This window comes from Phlebotomus papatasi, chromosome 3 (genome assembly GCF_024763615.1).
Source record: "Phlebotomus papatasi isolate M1 chromosome 3, Ppap_2.1, whole genome shotgun sequence".
Classification (NCBI taxonomy): domain Eukaryota; kingdom Metazoa; phylum Arthropoda; class Insecta; order Diptera; family Psychodidae; genus Phlebotomus; species Phlebotomus papatasi.
In genome coordinates this window covers 65,478,765-65,503,207 of record NC_077224.1, presented here as the reverse complement: position 1 = coordinate 65,503,207, position 24,443 = coordinate 65,478,765, and the positions used below count along the sequence as shown (strand labels likewise).

The 24,443-nt window shown below is 32.8% G+C and overlaps 3 protein-coding genes across 3 annotated transcripts; 1 reads left to right on the top strand and 2 right to left on the bottom strand.

The window, feature by feature from the left end:
- Positions 1 to 2,388: 2,388 nt before the first annotated feature.
- On the bottom strand, positions 2,389 to 3,099 carry LOC129807620 (actin-related protein 2/3 complex subunit 5-C). Its single transcript, XM_055857005.1, has 2 exons — positions 2,780 to 3,099; positions 2,389 to 2,719 (listed from the first exon to the last, which is right to left on the bottom strand). The coding sequence occupies exons 1-2, from the start codon at positions 2,990 to 2,992 to the stop codon at positions 2,477 to 2,479; spliced, it is 456 nt and encodes a 151-aa protein (XP_055712980.1). The 5' UTR covers positions 2,993 to 3,099; the 3' UTR covers positions 2,389 to 2,476.
- Positions 3,100 to 10,158: 7,059 nt separating this feature from the next.
- LOC129806745 (sodium channel protein Nach-like) lies at positions 10,159 to 16,352 on the top strand. The gene is made up of 5 exons (XM_055855517.1): positions 10,159 to 10,233; positions 10,891 to 10,959; positions 11,023 to 11,139; positions 11,870 to 12,019; positions 16,128 to 16,352. The coding sequence occupies exons 1-5, from the start codon at positions 10,231 to 10,233 to the stop codon at positions 16,350 to 16,352; spliced, it is 564 nt and encodes a 187-aa protein (XP_055711492.1). The 5' UTR covers positions 10,159 to 10,230.
- A 1,247-nt stretch (positions 16,353 to 17,599) lies between these two features.
- Positions 17,600 to 20,219, bottom strand: LOC129805227 (alpha-(1,3)-fucosyltransferase C-like). Its single transcript, XM_055853000.1, has 2 exons — positions 19,485 to 20,219; positions 17,600 to 18,860 (listed from the first exon to the last, which is right to left on the bottom strand). The coding sequence occupies exons 1-2, from the start codon at positions 20,159 to 20,161 to the stop codon at positions 18,404 to 18,406; spliced, it is 1,134 nt and encodes a 377-aa protein (XP_055708975.1). The 5' UTR covers positions 20,162 to 20,219; the 3' UTR covers positions 17,600 to 18,403.
- Between the last annotated feature and the right edge of the window lie 4,224 nt (positions 20,220 to 24,443).

Sequence of the window (24,443 nt, the reverse complement as noted above, 5' to 3'; positions counted from 1 at the left end):
CTCTCCTTGATCTTAGTTAGGTCATTGACATACTTGGGACTTAAGCCGAGAGACGGCTAAATGGAAAATGAGAGAAATGTGGTTTAACTCTTTCGTCTCCTTTGGGACTCTGGGTATCCATGAAAAAATAATTTTTTAGACTATTTAGAATCGATAAAAACCCGATTCTTGTGGATAATTACAAACTATAAGGATGTCCAAATCTAGGATATTTTTTGCAGGATCCCAATTAACTCCTGAGCTTAGATATTTTTGGTCAAAAATCGTAAATTTTTGATTTTCTGCTTCCTTGCAGATATGGTGACTTTTTTGATATTTCTAGACCCGAATAAGGAAAAACTTCTCGGAGCCAATAAGTATGGTAACTAACAATTACAGATTACATAAATTCGAAAAACATTTTTTTCTTTAATTTTCAAAAAACTTGTTCAAACTTTTTGGGTACTCTCGTCCCCAAAAATCTAGAGGTCAAATGTAAGGTTATCCCGCTAATGCCCGCCATTTGCTTTTTGACACCAACCTTGTAATAAAATTCCAAGCGGGAGTGACATTTTTGCCAATATGGCCGATAATTTTGACATTTGGCAGCGCAGGAGATTGCTTTCGGGGAAGTTTTTCCTATTCTTTCTGATTTTGGCGAATTCTGATTGTCCAGGAAGTGTTTTTTGGCTCTTGAGAAAGCTTAATGCGTCTACAATAACATTGTGTTCAGAGTAATGTGTTTTAAAGTGTTACGTGTAAAATATTATGAGGAATCTGTTTACAAGCAGGAGCTGGGTGTCTTTTTTAGCACTTCCTGGACATCCCACAAGATACTGGTCAATAATTCACCTTGTTTTAGTTATCAACATTGTAAAGGACTCATTTGAGACGCAAAAATAATTCACAAAATTGATATTATTGGCTTTTGGAAAATTGAAGTTTGTCTCCTTTTCGTTCTTTTGGGGACGAAAGTACCCATGAGTTTTCCAATTTCCCAGAGGCGGAGAAAATTCTTTCTCTACAAAAGTATCATATTTGACCACTAAGACTTACAATAAAATGAGTTTAACTGAAATTAGTTCGCTGGATATGTTGTAGTCCGGAAAGAGTTAACCATTATTTCTAATATAATTACGCCAAACCGTCTATCGGATAATCCTCAACTCTATCAAGGCCCTTAACTCACTGAATCAACCATCAAGGTACCATTTTGTGACCTATCCATTTCTTTCTTTTCTATAAATAATTTTCCGCAGGTTCTCAGATAGTGCAGGTATCATTTCGTCGGTTCCGAAGAAGACTATTGTAAGTCCAAAATGTAAACTTTACAGGAAAGAGGTTTAAAGTTTGACAGCTAAAATTTATTTTCATTAATTTCACTGCAGTTAGTATAATTTCAGCTTTTGAAACTATTTCAACATACTTACGCATTGAATATCTTCTAGTTAACACTACTTTTAAATTAACTATAGCAAAATTGTGGATAAAAAACTCAATAATTGGGCACGCTGATTTTAAGTTTTTTTCTTGTAACTTTTACAGGAATATCTTAATCAACATAAAATTTTGTGTTTTCAACATCTTTTTATACTACTGTAAGTAGACTTATAATAGTCTTCTTCGGAACCGACGATTTGTATGCAGACGATTTTTAGATTTATTTCTCTGATCGCAAATATGATCACACATTTGCATATGTTGATCCGGTTGATCCCATACTTGGTCTTCCACTGCCCGGTTATCTCGATTTCATTTCCAGGATTATTTCGGCTGGTAGGCCGCGTTATCTCACAGAGTTTGTGGTTGCTGGATCAGCTTCTATCTCTTCTTATCTAGGCTTATCTTATACAGGGATGATATTTCCAATCCCATGTCCTGTAGAATCAAGTCAAAAATTCCTGGTGACCGAAGACGATTAGAACCCGGTACACTTGCATCATAATACGAGTTCTTACCTTTTGAATCAATCAGTGCCCTTCAATTTTAATTTCTTTTGTTAAACTCGAGGAATCTCAAGGCTTCTCAAGATTTACAAGATATATGAGATTTTTTTCTTACGAGTTTTCATATTTCTAATTTACCTGAGAACATCAACGAAATCAGAGCAAAACAAGAAAATATGTACACCAAGCATACAAAAAAATTGGATTCTAGGAAAAACTTGAACGGTTTCGTGAAACATAAAAAAAGTGAAAAAAAAATTATAGAACTCAGTCAAATAAAGGAAAAATCATGAAATCTTCATGTTAAATAATAATCATGTAGAAACTGTAAGGTTTCCCGATTTCATAAAACTTGAAAAATCAGAAACCAATATGTGCATCCGAGATAATGGAATGAGTCACCCCTTGAGCAAGCCTTTCCGGGATATTCCCAATGAATCCAGGGAAGAATCAAAAGAAAATGTCTGAGGAAAGTCTCTTGTGAATGTATTGCATAAAATCTTACAGTTTCAGGATGTAACAAATGGTATAAATATGCTTCTGGGCAAGTTCTAAGCGCGATTTGTGTCCGAGAGAACTCTCACGATGCTTCCAACTCCAGCCCGATTGAAGACTTTTTCATGCCATTGCAGCAAGTGTCCACTGGATCCTTCTGATGGAATCTCAAATCCTCGGTAAATATACTTCATGAGGACGTCGAAGAGTTCCGGATCTTCCAGGAAATCAATTGCACCATCCATTTGGGATGATTTTATGGACAGGAGAACTCTCAGTGTCATATTGAGGGCATTGTCCTGAAAGACAGAGTTCAATAATCTCCAGAAAGTAAATCCAAAATCTATTCCTAGTCCCACCTTGACTTGCTGGTTCTTGGAGCCGAGTGGAGCATTCTGAAGTACCGATCTGAGAGCTTCAAAGTGCTTTCCCTGATTCATCAAGCCGCTGATTTCATTCTCATCTGGACCTCCAGGACCGCCAAAGTCTGGATCATCTTCCCTGAAATTGTCCTCATTGTACTGGTCCACGTCGATTTTCCTAAAGGCTGAGCTGGCAGTATTCTTGGCCATGATTCTGTTAATCCCAAATGCACTCTTTTCACTGGATTTTAGGAATTTTTAAGCAATTTTCTGCTCCACACCCCAAAAATTGATAAACATTCACTGACAGACGGACCATTGCGTTGCGCATGAGCGAAGTTGTACTAGAGTTTTTTGAATTTCGAGCGCGAAGCGAAATTTTTAACGGTTTTAATTAGTGAACGAACGAACGAAACGTAATGAACACACGGGGGGGGGGGTACCTTTGAATTGGGCTACGGGGTAGCTTTGAACGATCTTTTTCTTTTATTTGTGGAAACAAGTCTTATCATAATAGCTTCACTCTCGTTTTATGAATTGAATTATATCATAATAAGGACCATTTTTAATAAAGAAATAAAAGAATAAAGGTGGCGCTTTCAAAAGTGCCCCAAAGAGAGAAAAAAATACTCCATTTCTTTAGATACGTTTTTACCATTTTTCCTGCATTTCCATTCTTCCACCTCTAAAACCAAATCTTTTGTTGAAAGCTTCCAACGATTTCTTTTACTTTGGATTGGGATATGTTTTAGAATTTAGAAGTAGCCCCTCGGACACTATCGAAGCATTTTGTCCATACATAACTAATGACCGGGAAATTCTTTATGAATTTTTGAGAGGTCAAAGTTCAAATACTATGGGAAGCCTTATTTTTTCAACGGCTTTGCTTAAATCTAGATTTTTTGAAAAAGTATTGAAATTTTCAACACAGCTGCATCGATTTCAATCGATAATGAATTGATGAAGTATGTACTCGTGAAAGATTTAGATATTGACTTATAGTTTTCAGTGATCTCCCCATAGTTAAATTTTTCCTCTTTTTCAAACCAAAGACTCCAAAACAATTTTTTTTTTTGAATTTTTTACGACTCAACGGTTTTTTTTTATTGTTAGACATGTTTTGTAGGGTTCCCGATCAAAATCCCGAAAGCTAATATCCCGTACGCCCAAATCCTGAGAAATCCCGAAAGTCAAAATCCCGAAAAACCAATATGCCGACCGCCAAAATCCAGAAAAATTCCTAATGCTGAAATCCCCAGAAATCCCGTAAGTCGAAAGTCCAAAAAGCCTAAATTCGGAATTGATCAAAATCCCAAATGAGCCAACATCTCGAACGCCAAAATTCTGAAAACCAAAATCCCGAAAAACCAAAATTCTGAACGCCGAAATTTTGGAAGCCAAAATCCTGAATTCCTCAAGGCCTCTACACATTTCGACCAATTTTCGTCAAAAATTGCATTTTTGACAGAATTTTGACATTTTCACCTACACCAGTGCAGACAATTTCGATCAAAAAAGCAATTTTTGACGAAAATTGCACCCAATGTGTAGAGGCCTTAAGATGTCTACACATTGAGAACAATTTTCGTCAAAAATTGCTCCTTTGAAGGAAATTGGCTGCAGTGCTGTAGGCAGAAACGTCAAAATTCTGTCAAAAATGCAATTTTTGACGAAAATTGCTCACAATGTGTAGAGGCCTTTGAAGGCATCTACACATTGGGAGCAGTTTTTTTTTTCAAAAATTGCTTTTTTGAAGAAAATGGTCTGCACCGCTGCATGTGAAAACGCCAAAATTTTGTCAAAAATGAAATTTTTGACGAAAATTGCCCTCAGGCCTTAAGTATTATAGCTACTCATACGATTGCACTCGCAATTTTTGGAGGCAAAGGGAAATTTTATGTCTAATGGCGTCTAAGTAAAAGTAAAAGTAAATTTTCACCTTATTTTTTCCTACAGTACTACTTTACAACAATTCTAGGTCTTACATTATTTAATTTTTAATAATTATTCTAACATTTTCACGTATTTTTTCGATTCGTGACAAAACTCAAAAAATGTTAAAATTTTTTAGGTTATGTAGTATAAGCCATTTAAATGTTTATTTCTGATGCCAACTCCATATAAAAAAGATGACATTTTACGCCAATTTGGTATTCTACGCCCATTTTTGGGTTTTTCCCTTTTTTTAAATAATAGAAAAGTTATCAACTATTTTTTCCACTAAACGAAAATTAAATTCTCTTTACATTCGTGTTATCACTTTAGAATAATATTGAATAGAATTCCTACTGTGAAGCTCCAAACTTAAAATTGGAGTAAAATGTCACTTTGGGATTTAAAGTGTTAATAGTAATAACTCATCGAACTTGTTCGAGAATAAATATAGAGTTTACCATAACACGATCATCAAGTATAGATAATAATACAAAAAAAAATTATGGCCAAAATATTAATGTGTTTTAATGTTTTGAACCGTACTGTATATCGATTGCCATCAGTGTAGGGGAAAGTACTCTCCCTTCGAATGTTCATGCCTTTGAATAATGTGAATTTCTTTTATTTTTCCTAAGAGAATTACACATAATTATTATGCAATTATCAATAATTGATGATAAGGAACTAATATTTAATAAAAACGTGCAAGTCTCTTAAGAAAAATAAAAGAAAATTCACATTATTCGAAGGCAAGAACGTTCGAAAAGAGAGTACTTTCCCCTACAGGTCTCTCATTGGTGGACGCATCATAGACCACTTTTGCCCATTCTCCTTTTAGAATTTTATGTTCGCTGGACAGATTTCACTAATATAAATTTAATATGAAATATTAATTAAACTTTTTAAAATCATTTGTTTTCCCTAATAAATTTTTCTAATTTATTTAATGATTTAAATAAACCAATTTGAAAAATTGAAAATTTATTCTAGAATAAGAAGAACATGTAATTAATCCCTTCGCGTTCTCTGTTTGGCTAAATACAGTGAGCGAAATTCAAATAGGGACGGACCTATATGTGGGTGGTGTGTAAGTCGGATCAACCTAATATTTTTTTGTATAATATAGGCCTATCCAACAATACTTTTTATGGTAGTGACCCACGTGCACTTGCGTTCGTGAGTGCACGCCAGCCAAAATATGAAATTTTTAAGTGATTTAAAGCGAAATTCAAATTAGTGACGATGCCAATTTTTTAAATAAAAATGAAAAAACCAGATCAATGAGAATAATTTCAATATTTTGTATTTAATCCCATGTTCTTGATAACAGAAATAAGTCTTTTTGGCATACTTAACACAAATTTTTGAAGAGTTTTTAGCTCAGTTCGCTCTCAGGCACATCCGATGGCATTCTTAAGCTCTTCCACTGTCCCATATTGCTTCCCTCCTGCGTAAACATCTCTGGAAAGGATGCCCCACAGATTTTCTATTGGATTTAGATCCGGTGAAATGGAGTCATTTCACTCTGGTGCGTCAGAGTACAAGAAAATCGTATTCCATAGCCAAAATGAGATTCTGAGATTTTAAGGCGATGGCCTGTCCATATTTTTCAGGTTCTTTTAAATGCAATAATTTGTTTAGACTAGCTTTTATTACACAAACAACAAATAACAAATAAGCAAATAAAATGAAATTAATCGAAAATAGGTGTTTATAATTTCAATTTATCATTCAATTCAATACATTATCTGCGAAAATTCTCCAAGATTTTATTTTAAATTTAAAGGAAAAGACAAAATCGAAAGAAAATAAATAAATAGAAAACACCCTTCCACAAAATTATCTGTATAAATTCTACAACGTGCAACCACTGAATAAATTGTTGCCATCAGTGATTGGGTGGAAAATTCAATTATTTCGAGAACATTGTGGGTGTTTTTCTTTTGTGTTTTCGTGGGAAATATATTTCACACATTTGCTGCTGATATTTATGTGACAATATGTCAGCTTAGATAATACTCCAACAATTTTCTTTACTTTTTCCTCTCACTAGCAATTTGTAGCTGTCCACTTGTCGAACAATTTCCTATATCCCGTGAGAAAGGTGTCACCAATGCCACCTAAATTGACTCCGCGAGTCACTTCTAGGCAATTCTCTAGGTCAGTTTCAGTACCAAACTTGCAGAGGATTGTTGGTCCCGGGCTGTACGATGGCGACTTTTCCCGCCAAAATCACAGAAAAGATTCTCAAATCGGAAAAGCTTCCTACGACTGGGAAAGAAGTGAAGAGGGTAAGGTGGATTTCAGCCTGGAAGGACGATGGGGATGCCAAAGTCCAGCAAAGTAACAAGGATGAGGCAAAAGACAACATTTTTATCCGGTACTGTGACAACACTTCTGTGCATGGGATTCGATATTTATCGCATCGGGGATTACACTGGACAGAGAGGTGAGATTCCCCTGAACTCAGTGTCCAAGGATTGACTCGTTCTCTCTTCCAAATCAATAAATCACCAGCAGCTTTATTATTTTTTTGCTCTTACCCTCTGCAACATAATTTACCTCCGGAATCGATTTGCAGACCAAAAGGGAAACACTTGGGAGGGCACTGAAGACTGTCCACATTGGAGTTGTCTTATCGCTCAGGGACAATTGAGTTCTCCCTCTTGCAATTATACTCACAATTCTCCTTCAATTTCTTCTTTGGTCATTTTCAGGATATCTTTCCAAACGTTTTATATTTTTCTGTAAAAATTGTTCAAGTTGCTTGTTTTTAATTTTAAGTGAAGTAGAGAAAACGCTTGTAAAACTTAAGTGAAAACACTGAGAAAAAAGAGGGTGCGATTAACTTTTTTACCTCATAACTTTAACACATTTTAGGTGTAAAAATATATCAATATTTTTAATGTTAATTTTACACCTTTACAAGGGTAAAATTAACATGAAAAAGGGTACCTTTAACCCCTAATACACCTAAAAAGGGTAATATTTACACCGATTTCGGATCAATACTGCAGGGTAAAATTAACATTTCCGGAATGTTATTTTAACTTTTCGGATTTCTCTCACAGTGTTGGAAAAGTTCCTATAAATGGTGAGAGACTTATAGAGAAACTTGATGTGCAATGCTTCCGATTTTACACACGAGGTAATAGTTTCATTTTTATTTATTTTAAATGTGTTAAGAATTATATTTTACAAAAAAAAAACAAGTAATGATAAATTACTTTTTAATGTTTTAAAAAATACTACTAGAAAATAAATATTAAATAATTTAAATTTGCGTTAAAAATATACTCCCTCCGTTCCGAAATAAGTCGTACGTTTGGCGAAAAATTAGGGATTAAGGGGATTAAGGAATGGTTTCAGAGAATGTTTTTGTTATTTGTAAATATCTTATGTATGAACTATCCTCCATGTTCAGGGATAATATGGGGATCCAACGATGATGGTAAGTTGAGCAATCGATGTGTTGAAGTTGTCCATTTTTCGCGTTTTTTTCAAATAGCTCCGGTAGATAGTTAATTACTACAAGATGGACTGTGATTAACATTACAGGTTAAAATTTGTTCTAAATTTTTAGTATGCACAAGTAGAAATCAACAGTTATTACCGATATCACATTTTTTATATCTCAAATTTTGCAGAATGAGCAATGAAAAGAACATCCTTTTTTACGTGTTCGAATATCTGGATGCAAAATGGTGAGAGATAGGGACTTGGGACCTTCAGCGGACCCCTCATAAATTGACCCTGGAACCATTTATATGTTTTTCTAAAACATATCCAGAATTGAAAAAAAAAATCGCACGACGTGTTTTCGAGCAATCCTAAAAAGATGATTTTGGTGGGGAAGAGGAGGAGTGGGGGCAAAATAAAGGACATATTCATGGTCCCAGGGTCAACTTATGGGGGGGTCCCCCGAAGGTCCCAAGTCTGTATCTCTCACCATGCTGCACCTATTTTAGATTGAAAATAAAACGCCAAAAAAAGACATTTTTAAGACATTCGTTCCTCAACATATACCATCAAGATTGGACCCCAATTTTAGTACTGGACATTAGCAATAGTTCTTTACAAGAGATAATTGTTGATACACAAAACATTTATCAACAAACTTTTCCTTAATCCCAATTTTTCCCAAACGTATGACTTATTTCGGAACAAAAATTTTTCTCAAACGTACGACTTATTTCGGAACGGAGGGAGTAACATTTAAGGCAGAATCACATTGACAGTAAAATGCTCACCGTCACCGTCGAAGCCTCACGGTATTTCGTTAATGTACGCATTTTCATTACATTTTTTTCGCAAATTCTCAATTAGCGTATTACCTTATCTCATACTCTACGTGAATACAGTGGCACTACGTGAAAATAATATAAGAAAATTGAAGAAATAAAACGAAAATGCAATAAACGGTAAGCAAAAGAATTGTACGAAAAACTGTAGTAAAAAAATCCTAGTTTTTTTGCTCACCGTTCTTTGCGTTTTATTTCTTCAATTTTCTTATATTATTTTCACGTACTGCCACTGAGTATGAGATAAGGTAATACGGTAATTGAGAATTTGCGTAAAAATTGTAATGAAAATGCGTAAATTAACGAAATACGGTGAGCATTTTACTGTCAATGTGATTCTGTCCTTAAAATTAAGACAATATGTCCGAATTTTGACACTGTTTATCTATTGTCTGACTAGAAATTTTGCTTACAAGAAGTCCTATTAATAGTTCTTTTCCTTTTATTTCATTAGATTTATTTGGGCCTTGATTGTCAGTATGGCAACTTTTGGAGCCGTTCATGTTTCCATTCTAATATCAGAACGATACCAAACAAGTCCTCTATCTACTGTTGTAGAGAGCACTAATTTTCACATCACTGAAATACCTTTTCCGGCGATTACAATTTGTAACAATCACAAAATAAACGGGCAGAAAGTTGATGAAATTACTAAGAAGTAAGTATTTATAAGGGCATAATCACATATTGACCGTCAAGGCTTCATCATTATCTCCAAAGCTTCAATCTTTTTTTCAAACCCGCGAATTCGGATAATCTGTACTGTGGATAATCTGTATTTTTTTTAAATTGCGAAAAAATTGAGAAATTTCGCTTATTAACTCGAAACGGTAAAACTTTGACAGTCAATCTGATTTATCAACATGATTTTAAGCGCGGAAATTTTATTACCATTCCACTTGCAGGTATTTACCAAATGGGTCCAAGGAAGACTTAATAACTTTCGATATGCTTCTGAATTCTCTAGAAAGCTTAGATTTTGGATCTTTTGAAGAGTTCGAACCATTTATCAAGAGAAACGTATCTGGACTAACGCATATTGATATCACACAACTTGCAATTGAAGTATATTGATTTTGTGTTTAGTTTTGATATATCAATTAAAACAAAAAGAATTATTTGTGTCTTTTGTAGTTGCGGTATACTTGTGAAGAACTCTTTCTAAAGTGTTGGTGGAGAAGTAAAACGATATCCTGTTGTGATACCTTAAAGATGGTAAGGAGATGGTAATGTATCGTGAGATTTGAGGCTTATGGAGCTTATGGGTCATATGGCGTCTTCAGACTCGAGGACTAACTTCATTCGAGACTGTTTTCTTGATTTTTAACTCTTTAAGAACGATTGGGTCATCGGTGACCCAAAAACCAAATTTTTCCTACGGGTTTCTGAAGTTTCGTTTTGCTCTGCAAAGTCAAAAAAGAATGATTTTTTCGTACACCCGATTGTTGATCATTTCGTCCTTAAAGGATTAAACAGTCAAACAAAGGTAATCGGTGCGCTCAGTGTGCTCACAGCCGGAATTACATTCCCCAAAATTTCAACGACCTTTAAAATAACTTTTCTCTCGGTAAGACTCCGAATTTGAGAACTCGAAATGTGAATTCACGTTTTTAGTATGAAAATTCAGTTTAGCCTTGTTCCTGGAGGTCTCAAAATCCTAAATAGCGGACAATTTTATTGCTTTTTAAGAGCCTAATTGGTCATTTATTTTTAATAATCCAATCCTTTGTTATATTTTTCCAAAAATCGTGATTGACAATTAGAGCAGTTAAGCCATATGGCTAAGTCTTAGGTCTGAAGCCTGTATAAAATCCATATAAGATTTCTTAGTAAATATATTTTTAACATTAAATTTTTATTAAAATCTGGAAGCAAAAAACTGAGTACGGTATCTGCTACTCCTTCAATTCAGCTTCAAGCGAAGAGCAGAGTATGATTAACGTAAGGTTCTGCATTAAAGGTTTCATTGAAAAATATTAGCTAAACCTTCTGGATTTTATTTAGGCCACAGAGTTTGAACCTCGAAGGACTACAAGTTTCAACGTATGGAGTGGTTTTCGTAGTTTGATAAGAAGCTATCCTGGACGAGTTCAAAAATACAATTATCCTACCGGTGTATTGGTGAGCTTGAAAATTTTTCTTCGTTAAAATAGAAAAAAAAACATTGAGACAAAGCATGATTTTATTTAATTAAATATTTAATCTCATAAAATATGTTTGTCCCTCAACGTTTTCGAATTGGTCAGAGCTTTCAGTCTTTTTTTCAGAATAAATTTCTTTAGAAACATTATAAAAATTTATTAATAGTAAAAATTTAAATCTATAAAAAAGTAAGTTTAAAATTGTAAAGAATTGTTTAAGGAAAGCTGTAGGATTCTGTTTGCTTTTGCAATAACTTAAATGCAGATTTCTCCGCTTTTAAATTTCTTATGAAGATCAAAATTAATTTTTCGCTGTTCAATGATACCTTCAAAATTAATTTCTATTATTAATTAAATCAATATTAATATGGCATTTGATTTAATTTGTCAACCCATATAAGCCACAATTTATCAAACCACATTGTGGCTTTTGGGAAATTAAAATCGTATTTCATGGGGATTATCAACTGATTTTCAAATAATGATTTGATGTGCTTTTCGTGTTGATATTTTTTTCACCAATTTTAATCATTTATTTTAATGAATGCACATTTGTTATCCCAGTAGAGGCATATAAGGATGTATATATCTTATTTTGTTAAATGTCGCATATTGACTCTGAGAATGGCTCTAAAATCGGATGATTTTGAATGGTTGCAAACGTGAGAACAGTTTGTTCGATTAACTAACGTGATTTTCCTCCTGCAAAGGTAATAGTCCATCATCCGTACGAGTGGCCACAACAGGCAAAGTTTATACCTGAGGGAACGGGTATTTCCATTGGCATTCAACCCACAGCATTTTATGCATCATCTGATGTAAGAAGATTAACGTCCACTGAGCGTCAATGTATCTACAATGTGAGTATAACTGGACATTTTCTATGGCTTTGTCCATTCTTGGATGTGTCACTTAGGGGTGTACCATAAATTCCATCGTAAGTTTAAGCACCTTGCACCGCCTACATCCTCAAATGCATCCAATGTTTGGCTTTGAACGTAAAGAAAATATTTTGGGGCACAAGAAGTTGATTTAAAGGAAAAGAAAATTTCTCAGACAGAAAGGAAACATTTAAGCGAGATAATTCAAAAATGTGCTGCACAACTTTGAGGGGAAAAGGATTTAAAAGATATTTAAAAGTTGTGTGTGTAGTGCATCGTGGGAAATTCTGTTCTTGCGAAAAAGGATTTTCACTTTGGATAAACTTTTGAAACTTACAAAAGTGAAAGTTCATTGGAACGATTAAGGGTTTATACATCACTATGTCTGAATTAACAGTTTTGTACTTAATCTTTCATCATTCGCTGGGAGTCCTATCAATACAGTAGATTCTCGCTCAATCGGCTCTCAATCGGCCGAAATTTTTGTTGACAATCACGTTTAATTATGAAGCTAATTTGCTCAAATTCGCTGTAGTTCTTCCTATTTTATCGTGTTTCTTTATAATTGAGCGCTTTTTGTGGAATTTCCAAACGCTTTGAAGCTTAAATATATCGATAAACCGGATGACATTTTGCCCCAAATGCCCAATTGAGAGAGAGTCTACTGTATTAAACAAGTTGTTATGTTCACCAGATTTCTTTTACTAATGAAAAATCAAAATAAAACAAATTTTCATGTGTTTGAGACATTGTTTAATAGTAAAAAAAATATTTTATTGATTTTTAATTTTTTTTACTGCTTTATCAGTAAGAATTTCTTTAAAGGGAGAGCTTTTAATTTCTCGTTCTATTTTTTACAAATATCTAAAATTAAATCTGTATCAAAAAATGTCGTACCTTTGGGGAAAAAATGTGAAATAAGGAATGGTTTCAGAAAATGTTTTTAGTTATTGGTAAATATAGATAGATAGATAGATATTTATTCATCAGCAATGCTTATAAGGAACATCACAAGAGAGGCAAAAGTACATTGTAATTTTTAGCGACCACCGCCGTCTTAGCGTTGATGCCCAACCTCAGGAGTGAAAACGGTGGAAAACTCCAAAACGTGAACTAATCACCGTGTTTAGTACTAATACTGGGGTGCTGCCGCGATGGTAATTTGAGGAACGCATGTGTTAAAATTGTCTTTTTTCTGCATATTTTCAATGAGCTCCAGCAGATAATTAATTACTAAAAATTGGACTTCGGTTCACGTTATGGACTAGGATTTGTTCTAACTTCTAGTTGTAAAAGAAGAACTTAACAGTCACTACTGTTATAGCATTTTTCCTACTCAAACTTGGCAGAAAAAAAAGTTATCACTGAGACGATTAACTTTTTTTTCCTCATAACTTTAACACTTTTTAGGTGTAAAAACATATCAACATTTTTTAATGTTAATTGTACACCTTTTTAAGGGTAAAATTAACATGAAAAAGGATTTTAACCCCCAATATACCTAAAAAGGGTAATATTTACAACGATTTTGGATCAATACTGCAGAGTAAAATTAACATTTCCAGAATGTTATTAGAGAAATTCGAAAAAGTTAAAGGATTTTCTAAGTGTTGGATATAGAAGGAGTGATATTAGATCATTGGAGATATGGACGAAATGTTTATCTGGACAATATCCAGAACATATCCAAAATTAAAAGAAATTCTTTAAGCTCTTTTGAATATATACCAAAAACAGAAAGAACGGTAAGAGATATCGACAAAGCGATTTTCGGCAAAGGTTAAATGTCAGAAATCAATGATGTATCCCCTTCCACTATTTTGAAACACCCCCAAATGGTATTGATTGATCGCTCTCAAATTTTAGTATGTTATATCTGAGCTTTAAAACTTGCGATTAAAAAATAAATTCAAATTCACCTGATCTCCCTAATCCGATCTGAAAGGGGTCAAAAATTGAATTTTCAAATGGTTAATTGTCAGAATTTGAAAAACTTTTGCGATTTGGAAAGATCTCGCTAAAAGCTACAACAACACCCCAATTTCATCCCATTTAATTAAAGGTCCGATTACCGGAAAAATCGATTTTCGAAAATTCGATTTTGATTATTTCGAAAACTAGACGATGCTTTTTTTCTAAAGTTTACTATGTTGTAGCTGAGGTCGAGACTTTTCCAACGACGGGCCGCACTTTTTCCTAGATGTTCCCTGATCTAAGCTATATATACAGACCGGACCATATTTTCGAAGTTTATGAAGCAATTTCGCTGAAATTTTAGTATATCGTATCTGAGATCGAGACCTTTCTAACGATAAGTTGCATTCGTCTCCATCACACCCCACCGTACCCCTATCCTTACTATACTGAAATGGACCGGATTCCATTTATAATGCTTATTAACCGATTTCAATAAACATTTCTTTTCTTTTGTTGAGGGAGGTGAGGTACATTCACTGAGAGAAATCCGAAAAAGTCAAAATAACATTCCGAAAATGTTAATTTTACCCTGCATTATTGATCCGAAATCGGTGTAAATATTATCCTTTTTGGGTATATTACGGGTTAAAGTTACCCTTTTTTCATGTTGATTTTACCCTCAAAAGGTGTAAAACTAACATTAAAAAATGTTGATATATTTTTACACCTGAAAAGTGTTAAAGTTATGACGAAAAAAAGTTAATCGTAGCCTCTTATTTTCTCAGTGTTGAAAACGCTATTTTTTCGCATATAAGGGAAGAGCACCAGTGATCGGAAGTGTTCCCCGGATCGTCAGATTATCATCGAATTGTTGCACGAATTAAAATAAATTTTTAAACATTATTAACTACTTTTTACCAATTAACTCTCACAACAATACAGTGCATTAGCCCAGATTTAATTTATAAAGCCAATTTCCCGAGAAACACCTGATTAAATTCCTGACGATCCGAGGTACAAGGTACATAGTTGCAATTACATATATTTTTTATTAATGTTTGTGAAAATTTAAAATTCATATGCACAGATATAGCTAAATAGATTACTAATATACTGCTTACCATACACAAAATACCAAATAGTATTTTAAGGCGTATATTTTCAACTAAATATCGAACGTCTCTTAACATTCTGATCCGGGGTGCTCTTCCCTTATCTCAAAGAAGTTAGAACCGTAATTTAATTTAGATCCCTAATTATTTTGTCTATAAATTACTTTACGTTAAAGCCCAGCTTCCTTTAGAAATACGCGAAAAATGGTGTTTTTAATGCAGCCTTAACTCAATATAGCCCTATACCTTCCCCTAGATAACTACAATGACATACCAGAAAGGTTGAATTTGATACAGTTTTATAAAATTAATTGTAGAACTCAAACGGAGAGCATGGTGAAATTAATATTTTTTTGTAAACATGGAGTTTAGGTGCTGACTTAAAGGTATTATCCCATTTCTTTCAAAGAAATAAGTAAAACATTCAATAAATGAAACTTTCCCTATGTTAAACTACCTCACTTTACCCTACAATACATGTACTTGGACTTTGACATTTTCTGTACTGATAAAAACATCATAGGACGGTTGTTGGTATTTAATTTTTGTACCAAAGATCTTGGTCTTTATAGCATTTTGACTCCAATGTTTCTTCTTTAAACTGTACCACCTTACCCTCTACGAGAATTCCATTTGCATCTAACTTATAGAAGAAACTTTAATAGTATAAGGCTATATGAATCACAAACATATACTATAGTTTCTCTATTTCTATAAACATTAATTCCAAAACATATAAGTATAATACTATTTGAATGGTATTTTATATGTTGTTCAAAGAAATTACAAAAGTCCCATTTAATGCATAAAGGAACTAAAATTTACTCATGTAGGAAGTGGAATACCTTCATAAAGAATATATTGGAAAGTTCTCATCTTTCTTAAAGTTGGAAGAAATAAGCACTTGCCTTCACAAACACTTTCAATTTCTCGTGTGAAATAGTGGAAAAGTTTACCAATAGCTTCCCAAGATGATGAATATTGCCTTGTAAAGAGCTTTTGGGATGAGAGTTTGCAATTCTTCATAGCTTTTTCCTTATGCTTCTTCTTGGATGTAGGAAGAAGTTACTTCCCTTCGTGCGGAGATTATGAATCTGCAGGGGCTTCCGTATCTGCGTGCCAATTGTATGGCAGAATGTCGACAGCGAGCCATGATGGCATATTGCAATTGCATCCTCGACCTCTTCTACCCATCAGGTGAGTGGCCATTAGTACCTCCTGTTGCGAAGACACCCCATCGTGTCCAGAAACTTTGCCAATCAATGCATCCAAAGTGCCGATGAATTATTGAGTGAGGGTGCAAATGAAAGGCATAAGTCACTAAGCGCGTGTCATTCAATCCTCGTCACTCTTGTTCAGGCCAGCACCACATGATAAATTGACTGAGATGCTTGGAACATGAACATCCCCCTGCCTGCACCTTTCCCAAATGATCAATATACTTCGATCAAAGCTCATTTTAATCCCGTTTCAGGTGTTTATGCGCCCTGCAACATTAGCGGCCTCATCTGCCTAAATCGACACAATGGTATAATTGTACATTTATTGCCAATCTAATGCACATTTTGTAAATTAATTTTGCACCATCTAATTAAATCCCCTATTCATTTTCTGATTTTCCATCATGCCAATCATTTCACACGGAAAAGCTCTCGATTTATGTTTCTGTTTAACGCAATTTAAGTTTTAGTGGTTTCAAGTAATCGCTCCGTCAATTAAGCTTGTGCAGGGGTTTTGCTTTTGAACCCAAAATTTTGATCCTTAAAATCCTCTAAAGAGAATTCCAAATTCAAATTCAGGTCGAAAATATTTTATGTTCAATAATTCTGAGTTTTTAATATATGATGAATCAGTATTATGCTTTTTGACATAGGATATTTATGAAATTTTACTATTGTCCTAATGAAAAAAAAATAGTATTAACAAAACATTAGATTTAAATCTTAACAATTTAATACTGTGCTGCAATTGGCTGAATTTGCTATGTCACTGGAGATTGTTATATCAAAATCCGGTTAAGTATCTCTTTACGAGAGTAAACATACAAAATTGATTACTGGTTCAATTAGATGTCGGCTTAATTATAACCAGAAATTTATCTAGTAAAATACCAGTTATCTCGTACAACATCCTAATTTCAATTAATCCGAGGCACCTTTCCTTTAAAGTAATTGAAATTAACTACAACAAACCGTTGCATCGGTTACATCAAACCTTTTTGTCGTATCTGCATTTGATGCAAGCAAAGATAAAACGTCACTTCTTGTATCAAATGCCAAGACTAAAAAACATGCAAATTCGGAGGAGTAACACAAGATAAGATTTTATTATAAGATTATTTAATATTTCCACACTCGTTTAATAGTTCGTTGTTGCACAACTATTTAAAATTAGGGCTTTATGTTAAATTATGTACTATAGGTGCGTAAAAAATATAGTATGTGTTAGCCGTGGTATGACAATGATCGGTGATGTAACCCGTGAACCGACAATATAAACAGAAACCAGTAAATTTTTTTTCGAAATCGATTAATCGGTAAAATTTGTTCGGTTAACTAGCAGACTATATTACACAAAAACTCCTACTTGCATACTGATATCTATTTTTATATAATTGTTCAGATAAATTGAAAAACAAATTTTCTGTTGTTGTTTTTTTTTTAAATTTTTGTGCTTTTTTGAAAACAGGAGTGGAATGATAACTTTTCGATACTATCGAATCGATAGTATCGATAAATCTATATCTGTTAGATTAAGTGAATGTAGACTTTTTACGCTTTGTTGGGCCATTCATAGTGACATTCTTAAAAGAATATGTTGATAAATATCTATATTAGTTACAGAAGGTGCAGCTATCTTTTAAAGTTTTCAAAATCGACAATCGATAATATCGAAAATAAGTTACCATGTCACCCCTCAGGTCTTTATGAAATTTTGTACTTATAAATGTTGTGGATTTAATAAAAGTTTTTTTTTAATAACGATGCCACATCTAAAACTCCACTGAACGGGTTTCAAAATAATGGAATGAAACTCAAAAGAGCTGACTTTACATTTTGGTTTATTCTACTAAATTTCTTGGTTTTTATAAATCTTCATTTTTTTTACTTCGAGCCATTAAAGTTTCTATATATTTCTTTTTTTTATTTTTTGCGACTAATTTTATTTATTTTAATTTTTTTTAAAATTAATTGCTGATCATTATTTTTTCTGTGTCGTGTTTCATTATCTAGTTTACGAGGTGACAGCAACCTGACTTTATTCTTTAATAATTCTCCAACTATCAAGTTACTTAAAATTTTGATGAAGCATATCCATTTGATTTAGCAGTTTTTTAGTTAAATTTTATTTTTGGTGTTGTTCCACATTGTCCATCATTTAACCAGGAATCAATATTTTTATAGGATTTTACAAATTGTTGTCCAGGAACTGATGTAAATTTGTAGAGTTTATCGCAAAGATTGTTATAAGATAGGGATGTTCTGACACTCTTGTAGTACTTTTTCCACCAAAAATATTTGACATATTCTTGGATATTGTTTGTAAGATATTTCAGGTAACTTGCCAATTCTGTGGCAGTTGCAAAGTCATTGGCGTCAATGTAGGAATGTGGAGGAAGATGATTTGAGTAGTTAGATCCACCGTAAACAACCGGAACAATGTAGTACTGCATAATGTTAAACACCTTTTCCGTTAGATAATCTTTGCACAGCGAATTTTCAAAAGATAAATAGAAAAAGTACTTTCCTTCCACAAACTCGTAGCATCGTTCTGCATTTTGTTGATCACATCTATAAAATATATGAGTTTTTGATTATCAATAGACAAATGACTGAATTGAATTATTGTTTCTTCTTGTATTAAGTAAAAATTAACACATGAGTAGGGGAAACTGGGGCAGGAGTAAACACGGGGTAGTTGCAAATGCAGCAATTTTTTTAAATTAGTTATTAAACTTCAGATGACGCGACCTACAAGAAGTCATAGACACTACAGATATTCTTGTCCACTGAAGAAATGATCTACATAAGTCTGAGCCAGGGGAGTGACATTAGCTCTGAAAAGTGCGACCAGTTTTAGTACACATTTTTTCCTGCTTTCGTACACATTTCTCGAGATATCTCCGAAACTACGTAAGTTGCCAATTTGGGGGTTTCGGTTGCCTATTCAGTATTAAATTGCCTTTTATTTTGTATTCGTATTTTTTCGAAACGTCATGCCCCTGGTCTGAGCTGTGTAAACATAAATATCAGTGTTTCATCCTACCCCATGTTTACTACTGTCCCAGTCTCCCTAATCATAAAAATTATGCCATGTTTAAAATTATGTTGTTAATTGGATTATACTTGGAATGTTGAAAAAAAGGTAGTAAATGATTATGAAAATATTTAAAATTATTTATCCATTTGACTTACTGTAGAGCTGCACACTTTCCGTAGACATCAACATCTATATGTCGTCTTAAAGATATTACCAAAAAAGTACGTTTAGAGGGAGGCTGACAGTTAGACACAAACCATGCTGCAGTTCTTTTCTTCTTTTTTATTTTTTGTAATATTTCGTGATCCATGTTATTTTCAAAATTTGGTGTTTTCCATATTGGTACAACAGGATCACTCAAATAGGTTATATTTTGGTCAGTAATGAAACCATATGGCCAATAGATATCGGAATCTTCTCTGTAGGTCATTGTAAGATTGTATATCTCTCTAGAATTTTTTGAGAATTTGTGCAGTGTATAGAATGGGGTTTCGTGATCAGCAAAAACATAATATTGATGAGGAGATCTCAAAATTGGAAACGTTTCTTCTGCTGTCCAATTATCTGATCCACTAAAAACTAAAGCATCAAACTTTCTTATATCAGCAAAATAATTTTTGTTAGTAGTCACAACACAATTTGATGTAAAATTAACATGGTATTTTGTTTTCATCCAACTGGGAACCTCATAAAGAAGAATAAATTTTGGCTCATAATTTATCACTTTAATATTCTTTTCATGTGTCACTAGGTATAGAAATTGCCACAGAATTAGAAGAATGATAAAGACAAAGCAGCAAGAAGCGTATTTTCTCAGAGAATTTGCCAACATTACTGTAAAGCTTTAGTTCGATAAATAAATTGCAGCCTCTATTTTGAATTAAATTATTATCGCTCTACTTTTGATTTTTTGACTTAGTACTATATGTTTTCTTTAGCTGGTACTCTAATTTTTTGTTTATTCACATGCGGTTAGTGCATAATTAATTGGTATTACATTGGATATTTAAACTAAATGGAAAACCAAAGGGGTCAAATGAGAGATTATATAGAAGAAGTAAGATGAAAAAATCACAATTCTCTATTTGAAATATAATGTAGGGGAAGGCTTCAGGGTTTCGCACATACTCTGACTTTGAACACTTAATATTTTTCCTATATTTCTTTAAGGGGTTACGTGGGGTACGTAGACTAAAAAAAACAGCATATTTCGTTAACAATTTTTATCAGCATAAAAAATTTAATTCCAGCTCTTAAGAATATAAAGGTACAACATATTAACTATATTTTTGAAAACTTCGTTTCACTCAGCCGTTGTGACATGATTTTTGGAAACGACTTTTGCAAAAAAAAAACCTACTTTTTGGTGGGTAAGATTTCTGAGTGAGAATATATTCAATTTGATATCAAAAAACTAAATATTTCCTGTTAGCTGATGAATTAACCCTCTAACGGGTAAGACCGCCTCCAGGCGGTCTTCACAAAAATCACATTTACAGCGACAATAAAATAAATTCTGTCAAAAATGCAAATTTCATTTAAAAAAGATGTACGGTTCAAGTACGAGTTTAATTCATCAGCTAACAGGAAATATTTGGTTTTTTGGATTTTAAATGAACCTATTCCGAGAAATTTTGTCCACTGAAAAGTATGTTTTTTTTTTCAAAAAGGTCTCTGAAAATCAGGTCCCAGCAGCTGAATTTTTAAGATTTTTAAACGAAAATTTCAGAAAATAAAGTTTTAATTTTTAATTTTTAATAAGGACTTAATAATAAATAAATAATAAACAAATAAATAAATAAATAATAAATAAAATAATAAATAAATAAATAAATAATAAATAAATAATAAATAAATAATAAATAAATAATAAATAATAAATAAATAAATAAATAAATAAATAAATAATAAAAATAATAAATAAATAAATAAATAAAATAATAAAAAAGGACTTAATAAAAAAATACAAAAACTATTATATTGAAGGAAAAATAGAGAAAATATGGTGTTTTCCAGTCTTTTAGACCCACGTAGGGTAAATGGTGGAAAGCGAGACACTTAAGAAAAAATTCAATTTCAAATGCATTTTAAAACTGAATAAATAAATTATTTTTTACCATTTTTTGTATCATGGGATTCTTTGACAAATATTTTAACAGAATCTTAACAGTTTTTATTAAATATTGCAACCAAATAATCAGAAAATTCACGGAAATTAAAAAATAACACATTTTGAAAAGATGGACAAAATTTTGGAAAGTTGGACAAAAACTTTTGGAAAGTTGGACATAGTGATATTAATGACAAAATATCATACAAAATATGTAGAAAATCAAATGTTGAGTGTTTTCTCTGTATACTTGCACATTTGATAGTTATGCTAATCTCTCCTTTATGTCCGGGTAACAGTTGAGGAACGCTAATTACCAAGAATTTCCTGGACGTCCAACCAAAAAGAGGTTCTGTAAATTTCACAGACGCCTCGCGCTGTCCAGCAGTTTTATAAATTTTATATTTTTAAAAGCGGATGCAATTTTTAGCACATTTCAATTCCCCATCCAGCCAAATCCTTTTCCACTTGCTTTGGGAGTCCTGTAGAGCTTCCTATTTGTCTTTCTACAGGAGTTTTTGCTATATTTACTATCCACTCTGTCAGAAAAAGTGGTCTTCGAAATCTGGAAATCTTTGCAGCCTTTTCCAGGAGATTTTCTCCTTATCAGCTGCTAACTGCTGTTGCAACTATTTCTCTGGGTACTCAAGGATCTTTGTCATCCTTGTTAACATGATTTCACTGCACAAAACCACCAAATTCATTCACAAAATCAATTTGTCCAAGATTTCATAAAACTTGTTTTGAATGCAACACGAAATTAAATCACTTTTCTATCCTTTTTAAATGTAATATTTCACAAATATTTTTTATTCACCTTTTAAATGGATGTGTGTCCTTCGATTTTCACTACGGACTTAACAATATTAAACAACTTATGCCGAAAAATCAAACAAAACACTTGGATATTTTCCTAGCAACTTCTATAAGAAACAGAGAAAATGACAATTACCGTGTGCAGGTTATGAATATCACGCATGCAATACATTTTTTTAAATTCTTCTTGCAAGTCACCCTTTGATTGTTTTATAACAACTTTTGCGTTTTTAACTTCTCAAATAATCACAAAATTAGGTTTAATAATCTTTTTATCAAAAATTGAAATATTCAATTGATTTATTATAAAGTTTTTAAGAAGGTGTCTCACATTCCACACTGCTTTGTCCAACTTTCCAAACTGTCTCGCTTTAGGCCAATTACCCTAACCCCTTAATGAACTTGACTTTATTTTTTTTTTCAGGAAATCAGTGACTTAATACTAGTTATTAAAATATATTGGCATTAGGTCAAATTAATTTCAGGAATATGGGAAAAAATATTAAATGTTCTATGTCATAGAATGTGTGTGAAGTTGGAAAGCTTTCCCCTACATGTTTTTCTTAATAAAGATAATTATTAGATTTTTTGTTTAATTTTATTGTTCTCAAAAGCCTCTTAAATTCTACTGAATATTTTTATCTAAAGATTTTGCTTCTAATAGGCTGTCAAATAGAAATATATATACATATATGAGAAGCTAAGAGCAAAAAAACGCTATTTTAATAGGGAAATGCATACGACTTAGAGTTTTTTTGCTCTGAGCACCTCATATGGTGTTCGATAAAATTTAGGTATAGGAGAGACTGGGCACAATTAGCCAGAAAATGAAATTTCTCTTCGCAAACAACTTTTGAAAAAATATTTGAATCAGACCGATAAATATTTCAATGAATAGGGGAGCGGTGTTTGCTCTGAATAAAGTAATTTACTCAATATTACTTTTAGAGCAAACTATAACATCCCACTGTGTAATTCTACCCGACTAATTTTGCCCCAGTCTCACCTATACGTTGGAAGTTAGAATTTATTTCTTTTCGTTTTCGTTATTCCACCAATATTACAATATATTTTCAAAAATAATACAAAACCATTACTGAAATTTAGTACTGCTTTCATTTTTATTAAAACATTGAAATTCTAATGCCCAACGCACAATAACTTTTGTTTAGTAAACATTTTTTTGACATTTCAATGAGAGTGAGTGAGATCTAGATCTAGTCATCTCGCTCTCTCTCATAGGAAATTTTGAAAATATGTTTACAAACAAAAGTTATTGTGCGTTTGACATAAGTAATCGCACAAGTTGGTGTGTTCCTTTTTGTATAAAACAAATATATTCAAAGTCAATATCTCTTACCGTTTGGCTGCTAGTCCATTAATATGCAGACTGAGGTAGAGACCAATCCCTGACATAATTTTTTGTAGTGTACCAGCAGTTAAGAGTCTCTATTATCCTGAGCTATTTTCTACGTAGTAGGGGTAAAGTGTACAATCACGTACAAACCTAGATGACTCAAGCTTCGGACAACTCAATTAATGGTTTAATGAATTAATAATTAATGAATTTAATGGATTTGACAGATGGCTTCTTTTCAGAAAATTTAGGGCATTGGACTAACTAATATTGAATCAAATTCATTAAAAATATAATACATAAAGAACTGAGATATACGAAGTGTTCGAAGCTTGAGTCGTCTGAAGGTTCGCTTTCCTCTAAACGTCTAAACTGTTAGATTTTTGAGCCAGCAGTGTGCAGTTGAGTTTTCTTGTAAGGAATATTGTCAGTCAATTTTCTGACAAAATCTTAATTAAGGTAAAGGCCCTGTAGTCGGCCGGTTCCTCAACTCGACCAATGAGGTTATTTATTCGATTTAGTTATATTTGCTACAATATGGTCCAATGGATCTAATATTATCAGGTCAACTCTATTATACATAATGCAAATTAATGAAATGTCATTGGAATTAACTGTAATACGTTAAAAATTGGTTAAATAATTCTACTGACCGAGTTGAAGAACCGGTCGTCTACAGGGGCTTTACCTTAATTAGTTTGCAAGATTTTAAAATTTCCACCCGTAATCTATTACTTTAAATTCTTTTCGAAATTGAGGGCTGTAGATACGAGTATATTTATTGTGCGATAAACCAATAGTTTAGATGAAATGATGAGGCATTTGCGTAAC

Bases quoted from the DNA above. Each gene is read 5' to 3' on its own strand.
- LOC129806745 (XM_055855517.1), top strand. The intron at 10,960-11,022 runs GTAAGGTTCTGC...GATTTTATTTAG, and splicing joins AAGAGCAGAGTATGATTAAC to GCCACAGAGTTTGAACCTCG. The intron at 12,020-16,127 runs GTGAGTATAACT...TCTTGGATGTAG, and splicing joins AGCGTCAATGTATCTACAAT to GAAGAAGTTACTTCCCTTCG.
- LOC129805227 (XM_055853000.1), bottom strand. From the start codon at position 20,161: ATGTTGGCAAATTCTCTGAGAAAATACGCTTCTTGCTGCTTTGTCTTT. The intron at 18,861-19,484 runs GTAAGTCAAATG...TATATTTTATAG, and splicing joins GGAAAGTGTGCAGCTCTACA to ATGTGATCAACAAAATGCAG.
- LOC129807620 (XM_055857005.1), bottom strand. From the start codon at position 2,992: ATGGCCAAGAATACTGCCAGCTCAGCCTTTAGGAAAATCGACGTGGAC. The intron at 2,720-2,779 runs GTGGGACTAGGA...TCTGTCTTTCAG, and splicing joins CCAAGAACCAGCAAGTCAAG to GACAATGCCCTCAATATGAC.